Source organism: Poeciliopsis prolifica, unplaced genomic scaffold (genome assembly GCF_027474105.1).
Source record: "Poeciliopsis prolifica strain line A6 unplaced genomic scaffold, Auburn_PproV2 SCAFFOLD008, whole genome shotgun sequence".
Taxonomy (NCBI): Eukaryota; Metazoa; Chordata; class Actinopteri; order Cyprinodontiformes; family Poeciliidae; genus Poeciliopsis; species Poeciliopsis prolifica.
The window spans coordinates 7,790,703-7,804,255 of record NW_026562383.1 but is presented as its reverse complement, the minus strand read 5'-3'; the positions used below and the strand labels follow the sequence as shown (position 1 = coordinate 7,804,255).

The window sequence follows — 13,553 nt, the reverse complement described above, 5'->3', positions numbered from 1 at the left end:
GTTATCTTTGAGCCCAAGGTTGCCATGCCATGCCATCTAGCCATCAGGATCAAGGGTAGAAGAAAGGGGACATCTCACTTTTGGGACCATTTCAACTTGCTCTCAATACATGGTGGAAAATTGGGTTACTATTAGGCCTGTCATGATACCAAATTTTGCCGAGCGATTAACTGTCTCAAAAATTATTGCAATAAACGATAATATTGTTTGAAGACCTTTTTACACTGATTTAATGGAAATGATGTAATAATGCATGCCAAATATAGATGCACTTTATTTTCAAAAGAACACTTAACACTGGAACTGATAAAACAACCAAAAACACCAGTAATATTTAGCTAAATAAAATAATTTAGCAAAAATAAACTAGTGTGGCTGCCCTTAGTCTAATAATGAGTCAGTTTCTCTTCCTCCACGTTGTTCAGTCACCGGGTTCGTGGTGAGGAGGAGGATCTGTGAATCTATCAAATTATGGACAAGAATATTTTTTCATACACTATTTAGAGTGTAGCTTAGAAACCGACACATATCTCATCCCGCCTGATGTGTTGATCAAAAAATAACTTTGCCTGAATTCACACCACATGATTTATGACTATGTCATAAACAGATTTCCCCTTACATCGTAGCAGCCTTGATTATATATATATATATATGTATATATATATATATATATATATATACATATACATATACACTGGATAGCTCAATACATAAGGCATCAGTATATCACCCGAGAGGGCAGGGTTCGAATCCAGTCTGGGTCCTTAGGCAAGACCCTTCAAGCTACTGCCTACCTCATACCATGAGAGATACTAAGTTGCATAACATGCCGGCTCAGACGTCGCCCGGCCAACAAGGTCTGCGTCAGGTGTTGGGGAACCAGAGCACCTTGATGACAAAATGGGCTACTGGAACAAGACGGAAATGGGCGAGAGATGAAAATGTGGATCTGTTGGAATGCTACTACTCAAGTAACCCTAGTGAGAGAGGTTACATGCAAAGACTGGGGAAGGAATGGTTACTTCGACATCCCCAGTCAACACTAAGCGCTAAACAACTAGTAGCTCAGTGTTCCAACATCCGCAAACGGCAACTGCTATCACAACTTGAGATTGACGAGACACAACACAAATGCTACGGCAAAAGGGAGGAACCCGGATGTCAGGACTGTGGGGACTTAACTACAAGTCCCCACCCAGTGAGGGGATACACGGCCCCAATGAGCGAAACAGAGCTGAACGAGACAGCTGCTGACCTGAGAGAGAGAATCATGACCCGAATGACAACCAGGCCTCCCCGGCGCCAATTACAACGGCTGAGTGAAGTACCATCTGAAAGTCTCATTGAGAATGTGAATGCAGCATTGAGAACGATCCCTACCAACACCATAACAGAAACCAATGAGCTGATCTACAACTCAGCATCAGTGATCCTTGAGATACTTGGCTATAAGAGCAACCATGAGACCCAATACCCACCATGGAAAAGACGGTTAGAGGCTAAAATCAAGGTAACAAGGAGGAAGTGAGCCAACTGTCAGAGCTCCACAAGGGTGCAATGAAAAGACCAGTACCCAGAAAGTACAGCCAGATGCCCATACCTGAAGCACTCGAGACTGCCAAACAGAGGCTCCAAGCCTTGTCCAGCCGCCTAAAGAGATACACAAGGGAGAATGAATCCAGAAGGATTAACCGGCTCTTCTCCACTCAACCAGCTAAGGTGTACTCTCAATGGCAGGGTAACAATAACAACAGAGCAGACCCACCAAGGCTGGAGACGGAACAATACTGGAAAGGCATATGGGAAAGGGAGGGTCCCACAACAGCAATGCACAGTGGCTGATCTCTCTACGAGAGGACCACAGCAACCTCCCTGAGCAAGCCCCGGTAACCATCACTGTGACAGATGTCCAAGAAAGAGTCTCAGGTATGAAAAACTGGACAGCACCAGGGCCTGACATGATCCATGCCTACTGGCTAAAGAAACTCACTGCTCTCCATGAGCGAATGGCAGCCCAAATGAACCAGCTGCTACAAAGTGGGACTCACCCTGAATGGTTAACTGAAGGGCGGACAATCCTAATCCAGAAGGATCCATCAAGGGTCCAGTCCCACCCAACTACCGACCAATAACCTGCCTCTCCACAACCTGGAAGCTCATGTCAGGCATCATAGCAGCCAAGATAAGCAAACACATGGATAAACACATGAGCACGGCACAGAAGGGTATCGGTGTAAATAGCAGAGGAGCCAAACACCAACTCCTCGTAGACCGCACAGTTTGCCCGAGACTGCAAAACCCGACACACCAACCTGTGCATGGCTTGGATTGATTACAAGAAAGCCTATGACTCAATGCCGCATACTTGGATCATTGAATGCTTAGAGATGTATAACATCAACAGGACTCTGAGAGCCTTCATTGCAAACTCGATGAGGCTGTGGAAAACCACCCTTGAAGCCAACTGCAAACCACTTGCACAAGTGTCCATCAAATGTGGCATATACCAAGGAGATGCTCTGTCCCCGCTACTGTTCTGCATAGGCCTGAACCCCCTCAGCCAAGTTATCAACAAGACTGGCTACGGATACAGACTCAAAAATGGGGCCAATATCAGTCACCTACTCTACATGGATGACATCAAGCTGTACGCCAAGTGTGAGCGAGACATCGACTCACTGATCCACACCACCAGGATCTACAGCACTGACATTGGGATGTCATTCGGACTAGAGAAATGTGGTCGGCTGGTCACAAAGAGGGGGAAGGTCATCCACACAGAAGGGGTCTCACTCCCAGAAGGAACAATAGCAGACATAGAGGACAGTTACAAGTACCTAGGTATACCACAAGCAAATGGCAACCTCGATGAGGTCACAAGGAAAGGAGCCACAGCTAAATACCTCCAACGAATAAGGCAAGTCCTGAGAAGCCAGCTCAATGGCAAGAACAAAATCCAGCTATGCCCTGCCAGTAATCAGATACCCTGCTGGAATAATTAGCTGGCCAAAGGAGGAGATAAAAGCCACAGATATTAAGACCAGAAAGCTACTAACAATGCATGGAGGGTTCCATCCCAAATCCAGCACCCTGAGACTGTACACGAGCCGCAAGGACGGAGGCAGAGGACTAGTGAGTGTGAGAACCACTGTCCAGGACGAAACAACTAAGATCCATAAATACATCAGGGACAAAGCCTCAACAGACAATGTGCTCAGTGAATGTCTCAGACAACAGGGAACGGAGGTTGAGGTGCCAGAGATACCATCATGGGAGGACAAACCCCTACATGGGATGTACCACCAGCAAATAACCCAAGTGGCTGATATCAGTAAATCCTACCAATGGCTGGAAAAAGCTGGACTCAAGGACAGCACAGAGGCCCTCATCCTGGCAGCCCAGGAACAGGCCCTAAACACCAGAGCAATAGAGGCCCAGATCTACCACACCAGACAAGACCCAAGGTGTAGGTTGTGCAAGGAGGCCCCTGAGACAGTCCAGCACATCACAGCAGGGTGCAAGATACTGGCAGGGAAAGCGTACATGGAGCGACATAACCAAGTGGCAGGCATAGTGTACAGAAACATCTGTGCAGAATATGGACTGGAAACCCCAAGATCAAGTGGGAAACACCCCCAAAGGTGGTGGAGAACGCCAGAGCTAAGATCCTGTGGGACTTCCAGATCCAGACAGACAAAATGGTAATGGCGAACCAACCAGACATTGTCGTAGTGGATAAACAACAGAGGAAAGCCGTTGTGGTAGATGTAGCAATACCAAGTGATTGCAACATCAGGAAAAAGGAGCACGAGAAACTGGAGAAATACCAGGGCCTCAGGGAAGAACTGGAGAGGGCCTGGAAGGTGAAGACCACAGTGGTGCCTGTGGTCATCGGGGCCCTCGGGGCAGTAACCCCCAAACTGGAGCAATGGCTACAACAGATCCCAGGAACAACATCAGACATCTCAGTCCAGAAATGTGCAGTCCTTGGCACAGCCAAGATACTGCGCAGAACCCTCAAGCTCCCAGGCCTCTGGTAGAGGACCCGAGCTCAGAGGATAAGAACCACCCGAGGTGGGTGAGAAGGGAATTTTTTTTTTTTTTTTTATATATATATTATATATATACATATATATATATATATATATATATATATATATATATATATATATATATATATATATATATATACATATATATATATATATATATATATATATATATATATATATATATATATATATATATATGTACAGAGAGACAGAGAGAGACATTAATTACGTGGAAGATGCCGGAGCACCAGAGGGAACGTAAAAGAACCAACCAACCGAAGAAGATGATTGTTGATTTCAGGAGGAACAGGATTAAATCAAAGCTTGTTTCCATCATGGCAGAAGAAGTTGAGGAATATAAAGACCTCTGTGTTTTCTGGACTGGAGACGCAACACTGTCTATAACAGGGGAGCTCAAACTTTTTGAGACCAAGATCTACTTTTTCTCTCACCAGCCGGCAGAAATCTACGTCATGACACGAAGACATAAAAATCGTAAATTCAACCCTATTGGCTCATTTCTATACGAAAATCAGAAATGTCATTACGGGAGAAGCAAACCTCCCCAGCCGGGGAATTTCAATTCTCGTGGGAGAATTGAAATTCAAATTAAAAATGAACTCAAAATGATTCACTTTCCAACAAATAAAGAAGGCCACAGACAAAATATAAAACAGAGAAATAATTCAAAACACTACCACTGAAAACAATGGAGTGAAAAATAAACAAAAGTAAAAAAAAATAATAATAATGGGATTGCAATCTCTTCATGAATACTTACTCCAAATGTTGACATCTTCAAAATCAAAGTTGAGACTTCCAACTCAACTATCTCTTCTTCATAACAAACTTCATCAACTGGATACGTTTGGTGTTCGGGAAGATTAGCAAAATCATTCTCTAGGACAGAGCTTTCTTCATTGATATTCTCGTGAAATGCAGATATTGAGCATTCTGGCTCAACTGTCTCCTTTTTACAGCCATCTTCCCCAGCCGGGGAAGGTCAGATGGGGATGAATCAAGAAAAAAAGAATAAAACATGTCATTACCGGAGAAGCAAACCTCCCCAGCCGGTGAGGTTTGCTTCTTAGTCCAGGGAGGATCAAACAGAAATGAATCAAACTCATCATAATATGTCGTTGCTGTGGAAGGGTTGAAAATAAAAGAGTCAAACTGTTGGGGAAGGACTGAAAAGAAAATTATCAAAATGATCGCATCCAGGAGAAGTGCTCTCGTCCTTCAAGCTATCCCTTTTTTCTTCACTACGTGGAAACAGCTTATCAAGTTTCCACATTCCTGTAGTCACTAAATAGCCAACACTAAAACCAAGGGGGAAAACCACACCGACTAAAAGATCTGCCAGTGTGAAAATTCTTGCAATGAAACAGTGGTGATGTTTGAAGAACTGGTTGGATATGGACTGATGTTTTGAAACACAATCACTTTTCCTAGTTGTGGAGCTGGAGCAATTCCAATGCGATCCAGTTGCATAAAAAGTGCTGAATTGTTCATTGAAGTGTAACAAATGAGATTAAGGCTTCACAAATCGCAAACTTGGTTTTAAATATTCTGCTATTAGTTGAGGATAATCTAGTTCAGCTTTGAAGAGTCTAGTATCTGTGGCTTTTTAACTACAGTAGATGAAAAGTCTCCTCTAGAAGGGATTGAAAAAATTAGGTGAAATCGCCCTTTAGCCATTCCCGAATCGGAAGCTTCAATCGGAAACCAACTTCAGCCCCAATTGGAAACCAACTTCAGCTTCTATCGAAAACCAACTTCAGCTTCGTGTCAAAAGTGTGCGGATTATCGCGTTTTAGCACGAAAAGCACCGCAAGTCAATTTCCCACCGTTTTGTTTGAATGTATCTGGTGAAAAACAGCAGCTACAAGTTCACTTTAGAAGTTTTGACTGAATTTCTTGAAGTTAAAATACACTAGTTTTATTGTACAAGCTAGTAACGGTAAACAGTTGATGCGCGAGCTGGCTAACACCTCTCTTTGAATCATATTAAGTAAATTTATTCGGCCTTCACTCCAACCACTGCATCATTAGCTCAAAAAGTACCTACAGATAAATAAGTGCAGCTGTAACTGTAGTGTCTACAACAATCTCCAAAATTCAGACCTACCATTTGCGTCCATCTTCACATCCGCTAGTTCCATTTCTGACCGAATGATGGCGTCGTTTCCCCAACGCACCTGCATCTCATCAGCTCCTTGACTAGTTTTCACCAAAGCGCCTCTTTGCCACCTGATTAAAAACGTGGCACGAAGTTATTCCTGTGAATGCAAGGATTCTGTAGGGTAAGTAATTTATTGTTGTAGTGATTTTGATCTAAAACACTGAGGAATAATTTTAAAAAGCCTGACAAATGTCTGTATAAAGAGAAACATGTGGCAGTATCAGACCTTGTCATCTCAAAATGTGATGTTTTACCCAAGTATAACATTAACTAAATGCATAATAACTTTTCCCATCAAGCTTTGAAGAATCTTGTCAGATTTGTTTTGTCTGTTTTAGAAAGTCCAAAGCAGCTCTACAGGATGGACACTTCTCTTATAAAATTGAACTGAATTGGAATCTGCTTGTACAGGTACAGCATTATTGAAAAGTAAATTTATTTCAGAAACGCATCTCACAGTGAAACATCATGAAAACATTTAGATCAGAACATTACATCAGACCAGTCAAAACATTTCAAGTACAATAATGTGGACTGGATAAAAAGTATGTAATATGTCACTAAATGACTTTTAATCTGACATATTTCATCAGCTATTCTAATTGATTGATTCGTGTATGCTCACGATGATGGGATCATATATTTTTATTATAAAGTCTTGCTTACAAAAAACAAAATTCCATTTAAACAGTTCAAGGTTTAAAAACACTAAAAAAATTGTTATGCCTTTATGCCTTCACTACATGTCTGGATGTTATTAACACACATTCATCTTTAAAAACCAATTTGTCACGAAATAATGAAGCAACAACACTGAGTTTTCTTGCCCATCTTTTTTATTTTATGATTAATATTCACATCACTAGTTAACAATTAAACACAATGAACATCTCTTTCATACCAAATATTCAGAATTGAAGGGGGAGGATGAGCGCTACTAATGGGACGGATGCTTCTAACAACCAACTGTTGGTTTGTTGTCTCCTGCATGCTCTTGCAACGGTGTTGTGCTCTTAACAATAATACAGCATACGCTACAGAGGGTCCACTCGGCAGTACTGAAAGGAAGGCTCCTTTGTCTGCTGTTGAAGATTATTAAATCTATGGTTGGTTTTTAAGGTTGTGCAGGGGACCGAAGCACAGCTTTTAGTGTGAAGAGAAACCTCTGCTTTTGACAGTCAAATTTTTGGTTTTACTGAGCAGCCAGCCAGTGGTTGCTGAGAGAGGAATAAAAGATAAAACAATGAGCTTCTTTTTCAGTACTGGAGTGTTGACAAAACTCTGTAGGACTGAGACAGGTTGGGACTCCAGGTACATATCTACCAACACACTACATATTCAGTTATACTACAGGTTAATTTCACCTCTAATTTTCTTTAACGTGTAATTTAACTTTAGATTTCTTCATAATTCTGTTGATGGTGACGAAACAATTTGGTCCAAGACTTGCCCTAACTCAGTCCTGTGTTGGTAGTTATGTCACTGTGTTAGTTGAGGGGCGGTCTAATACAGGACATTAGTCCATACTACATGCCAAAACACAAAGTTGGGTTTTCATTACTCTCACTCTGTTGTGGTAGACATCGGACAGATCAGGCCAGTACGCGCCGGTGCATTTCACACCGATTACGTCACTACTTCCTGAAACCAGTAATTAGTGTCGTCGTGTTTAATCGATCTTCTGAAAACAGAACAGAGACAACCTCACACATGTATTCAGATGTGTTGAACACATTTTAAAAAACATTCTTGAAACTTCATCAGCCCTTTTCTCGGTGAAAAAAGGCAGACTCTGAAAAAGGAAAAAAAAAAGTATGTTTCCTTACTTATGCTTTCACCCTTACAATAACACTTATTGAGCTAAGCTGTTGCAGGTTTACATGAACAGGTATGTTCAACTGGCAACATCCACAACATCCTGTTCAAACTTAAGATTTTTTTTTTTTCATTTTTCTGTTGTTTTAACTTTAATTAAATATTTCTGGGGTGATAAAAACACAGTGTTGATTATGTACAAAGGACAGTGTGAGATAATAGTGGAAGGGTGTTGTTAAAAGGCTACACAGAATCATTGTGAGTTGATATTAGAGTGAATCCGGTTATTACCTTTTGTCCAAGCTGCAAAGCAACATTAGCTTCTTCCCATATTCCCTTTCACAGAGTAATGCTGTACCAAATAAGTAATGCAATTCTATTAAATCTTTATAATCATGGTAGATTTAATTACTGATCCTTTACTGATCACCTCAACTGTAGATTTTTTCAAAGCTACACATTACAAATGACTATTATGAAGAGTATTATCTAGAATTTGATTTTTAGTGGCCTGGTGCAATAAATATGTTGAGATTATTTATTTAACAAAAGATAATATGACGAAAACACTCTTGCTTTTGAAAAATAGTGATTTTATATTCCCAATTTTCCTGGATTTGACCAGTTTATTGAACAGCTTCTTACGATATCAGTCAAAACAAAGTTAATGTAATTAAGGAAGAAAATGTTTGAATTTGGTAGATACTTAGTTGCCAGGCAAAGTTGTATTAGCTTGAAAGTTAATAACAATGTATTTTTTACATTTTGCACTTTCAAACACTATAGCAACATGTTAATTAAAAGTAATTGCATTACTCTTGTTTATAAGATTTCAGACGAACAGTTCTTTTTGAAGTGCAACTATTGCCAAACATTAAATGTAAGGCAGTCATGTTCATTTTGACTCTTGAAAGTTGTACTTTTGAGTAAAAATTAAATGCATATTGACTGTACCTTTTAAACCAGTCATGTTGTGCTGATATATTACAAATTAAAATAAACAAATAAAAAAATGTTTATTTTTCCATTACAAATAAACCAAACTGAGTCCCAGTGTTGAACTGTTTGAAAATGTCTGTCAGTATGGCAGCACATGGAAAACTTTGTATTAACAGCTTTAATGCACGTAAATAAAGTGCGAAAGCTACTATTTTCTGCTAGTAACGTACATTTTGTTGACCCATCTAGTTGTTGCATCTATCCTAGTGTAAATCATATTAAAGGAAGGTGTCTAAAAGTCCATTGAGGCTTTTGAGCAGAAGATAAAAAATATATGATTCCATTCAGTAGATGTGACCTTGCAGCTTGGCCAGAATGTAAATCCCAGAGAATGTCAACAAGAATATCATCAGGGCAGCCTGGAGAGCTGAGTGTTTGACTATGAAAGCCAGCAGCACAACACCGATAACCCAAGTTCCACTAAAATCCACCAAACAGCAGCTCATCTTCTCATATGACGGCGCACTCTTGAGCAACTTAGACGCAACAACAACTTTCCCCTATTCCTATAGACACAGTCCAGCACCTACATCTATCAAAGTGCCTTGATATTTCAGTTATTCTGCTTGCAAAGAAAACAAAACAAAAGAAGGATTCACATTATAATTATTATTATTTTCACATATGATCCACGCATGTGTCATGTGACGTATGTTGCTTTCAGGCAACTCGAGGGAATCGTTTGGAAGGAACGATACGATAATAAATACGCCTATTTGTGGTTCTTACGTTTTCTAGACTTAACTGTTGACTATTTGATCACTTGCTCTTTGATCACCGTAAGTTTCACTAAACTACCAAGACGGTTTTGTTCCCAGAAGCAAAGACGTACAGTACACAGCCGACAAGGTTTTACCAATATACAGTAAAGCAACTTGAGTACAGCTATATCACTTGAGTGCATCAAGAAATGACCAAGACTGTGTTCAAAGTGCACAAAACTTTTTTTTTTTTTTCCTGTAAGGGAACTTTACACGAACAATGTGGTGCTGATAATATTTAGTGTTCCAGACACAATAACAGAGCGCTAGCTTAAATAAGTACAGCATAGGGGAAGCTGGTGGGGGATGTTTGTCAGTTAACTTTTTGTAAAGTCACAGAGCCAGACTATCAGTGTTCAAGAGGCTAAGCAGCGCTCTCTACAGGATGAATGCAGTAGTAACACTTCACACATCTGACAACTACAGTACGCCACAGAGATGTCGCAAATCCCTCACCAGAGACCATCCCGACCTTGAAATCACTGTGAGCAGGACGGACACAGCCTACTCATGTTCGATTTGTGACGCGTAGAACATTTCGGAAATGCTTTGGCCTAAATCAAAGCCACATCACAGTGTCAAGGGGAGCCTGCACTAGAAATAATGTACAGCAATTTACTTTAAGGGAATATGTTTAAAACAATCCAGCCAGCTGCTCCAAAAAGGATCAAAGTGTATAATAAATGTGGCAATGTGAACAAAGCTGCTTTTAGCCTCTCCTAGTTTTAAAATGACAAGCAATTTAGAAAGAAAACTTCAAATGTATGAGCTGTTCTGGGATCTGCTTAACTAAAACACTGCTGCCTTTTAGAGCTGGGCAGTTCCTGCTGTCCAACATTGTATGATTTAAGAACATTCTGTATATTTAAACGGCATCCAACGTAAATCAAACATGCTGCACAAAAAAAAAGGTGACAAAAACTTTTTTTTGTCATCTATTTACAATACAAATGTCAGGGTAAAATATGTGCTAAGAAGAGCAGCAGAAAACTTGAAGCCTGACAATCTGCTCCTCTGAGTCTCACTATAAGTGGTAGGATTTTATTGTGTACAGAAAAAAACCCCTAAATGACTGTAAAGTTTTTAACATGAATGCTATTGTTATCATTCCCCATACATTAACTGTCTCTTCTGCTCACTTCCACCATTCTCTGTCCTCTTTCTGTCTTTGTGTCACGTAAATGGACAGGTGACAAGAAGCCTTCATTTTTAATATTACTGTATTGCTGTCAGAAAGCTGGAGAAATACACAGGAAGAGGAAAGAGATTCAGAGACGCTGCAACATGGGTAGCCAGTGTGGAAAATAAGCAACAATGACAATGAAACAAACCATTGTTTCAAAAATATTAGCAAATGTGAAGTACCCAACCGCAAAGTGGTGGCTTTTAGTGTGTGACTGTTCGGTGCTCAGGCACACCGATGTGTGTGTGTGTTTGTGAACTTATCCTATAGATATATATGTGAGTGTGTTAGTGGTTCATTGCCTACAGTGAGGGCTTTCAACCCTCAGATCTGGTGATGCACATAACCAGGGGGAACAACAGATTCATGAGGGAAAAAAAGGGACCATATGCCTGCTTTTCTCTAATGATTGTAGACCAGACATGTCTCAGAGTAGCAGCTCTCTCACAGGGGTTGCAGGAGTGCAGGAAAGTGTGGTGGACCATAAAAAGGTTAGTGTCATGAGTAGAAAGACAGAAACATGTGCTGAACAGAGTAATATGTATGTCTGGAAATACTTAAATGAGTCTGGCGTGGGAGAACTTTTTTTTTTTTTTTGCCATTTCAACTGGAGACCAACCACGAGACCAACCTCAATTAAATATTTAATACGGTAAAAAACTAAAGATTGCTGCATCTTCATAAGCATTATATCCAGACTGTTTAACACTCATATTTGTGTACAACTTGGCACAAGAATTATTCTAAATATTGCATATTTGTGGTTAACACATCTCTGTAATAGCCACTGGAAAAGCTTCTGATCTTTGTTTTCTAGATCATAACATCAATTATGCCAGGACATATTCCATCATTAGATAGATGCTGTTTGCAACAACTGTTACAGGAGGTCCTTTATGTTAATTGATTTAAAAGGGGGAAATATAATGTGACAAACAAAAGGGACAAGGTCTTCCTGTTACAACCCTAACTTCCAACAGTATAATCAATTTAAAGCCAAGACCACTCAGAGAAGCTTCCAACATTCTCCATCCTTCCTCTTTTAACATTCCTTTGAGGTAATCACCTTTTCTAATAATGTCTCCAACTGAAAGAGTGAGTTTGAAAGCTTGCCAGGATAAAACACGGCAACTATGAATACATATGTTCGGCCTTACTGTTAACTGCTTGAAAAGTTTTACTCTCTTGCAACCTGAATAACACGCAGACACATCTCGGCATGTCAGAAAATACAGATTCCCTTTAAAGAACTTCCGACATCCCTCTGACTTCAGTTTGAAACATTTCACATTTCACTAGTGAAAATAGCTAACTTTAAGTTTTCTTCGCTTAGTAAAAAGATTGACGCTGAAGAAAGTTGTCAAATATGGTATGTTCACGAAAATATCCGGTTTCTGAATTTCCAACTTATCGTGAACAATCAAGCTGAAAAACGGGTTTATTCTGGTCATCAGCTGGTTTCTTGGTGCTTTTCTCATCCTAATGTACCGCCTACGTCTGACAAAAAATAAGCTTTTGAACTTTATTTTGAACACTTCTAAGTCGATTAGAACGCCATGGTGTTCTCTGCAACCACCTCTACCAAGTCTATCAGGAAAAGTTTAATACGGAGTTAAACACATTACTGCAGTTATTTTTTCACTGAATAAACCATATTAACCTTATCATAATGAGTGTGGTTAAATAGTGTGAGCAGTTGAATACCAGTAAGAATGACTAGATGAGACGTAGTGACATCTGAAGGACTGAACTGGAAGTGAAGTACAGTTCTATTGACACGGTTAGAACATCAGTGGAGTTTTGAAAGGTGAAGCTTTTCAAAAAGATCCGAGAAAAGTGTTTTATCAGCACTGAGACTCGTAGGTTGAACAATATTTGAAGAAGGCGACTCTGCTTAAGGGTATTTCTGTGTCTGGGTTGTTACATTTTGTGAACAGGGGTAAAACTTAACTATATCTGCGGTTACGAGATGTTAAGCTGGTGGAGCCCCACAAAGAGCTGTGTAGACAAACATCAAGTGGTCTCCTTTGTGGGTTATGGGGCAAAATGTCAGCTCGGGTGCTTTTAGAGGTCAAAAATCAGGGTCGGTAGGAGGACACTGGCAGGCAGACCTCAGAGAAACGCTGAGAGGCAGTCGGTTGATCCGATGCTGCAGTGGGTGAGGTGAAGGGCGGGGCCAGAGGGAAGTGACTGTGCCGTGGTACGTTTGTTGGTCAGTTGATTGGCAGGTCAGTGAGCGTCATGCATGTCCCACCACTATCTGGAGCTCACAGGGACTCAGTCTGTAGAAAAACATAAACAAACAGACTCAGAAAACACAAGAAACAGAGAATCTGGAGAGATGATGAAATGGCAACGATGAGCTTAGAAAATACTGAGTAGATGGTCTGTAGATAAGAGTTTGCTGCTGTTTAGTGGAGTTTCATTTGAATGGCAGGTCAAAAAGCTTTTTTTTTTTTTATGGTGTCGGGGTCAGTAGAAGGGCACTGGCAGGCGGCGTCCTGCCTCTTGGCCAGGACTCACTTGAAAATCTCAGTGGGATTATCCTGGTAACATAA

At 40.4% G+C, this 13,553-nt stretch overlaps 1 protein-coding gene across 2 annotated transcripts in view; it reads right to left on the bottom strand.

Annotated features, from left to right (window-relative positions):
* Positions 1-7,051: 7,051 nt before the first annotated feature.
* The window catches only part of map4l (microtubule associated protein 4 like), a 78,697-nt gene continuing 72,195 nt past the window's right edge, over positions 7,052-13,553 (bottom strand). For both annotated transcript variants that reach the window (XM_055033478.1, XM_055033479.1), the window contains one exon: positions 7,052-13,277. In XM_055033478.1, the coding sequence (XP_054889453.1) occupies positions 13,273-13,277 (5 nt within the window). In that variant the 3' untranslated portion in view covers positions 7,052-13,272. The remainder of the gene's footprint in view (positions 13,278-13,553) is intronic.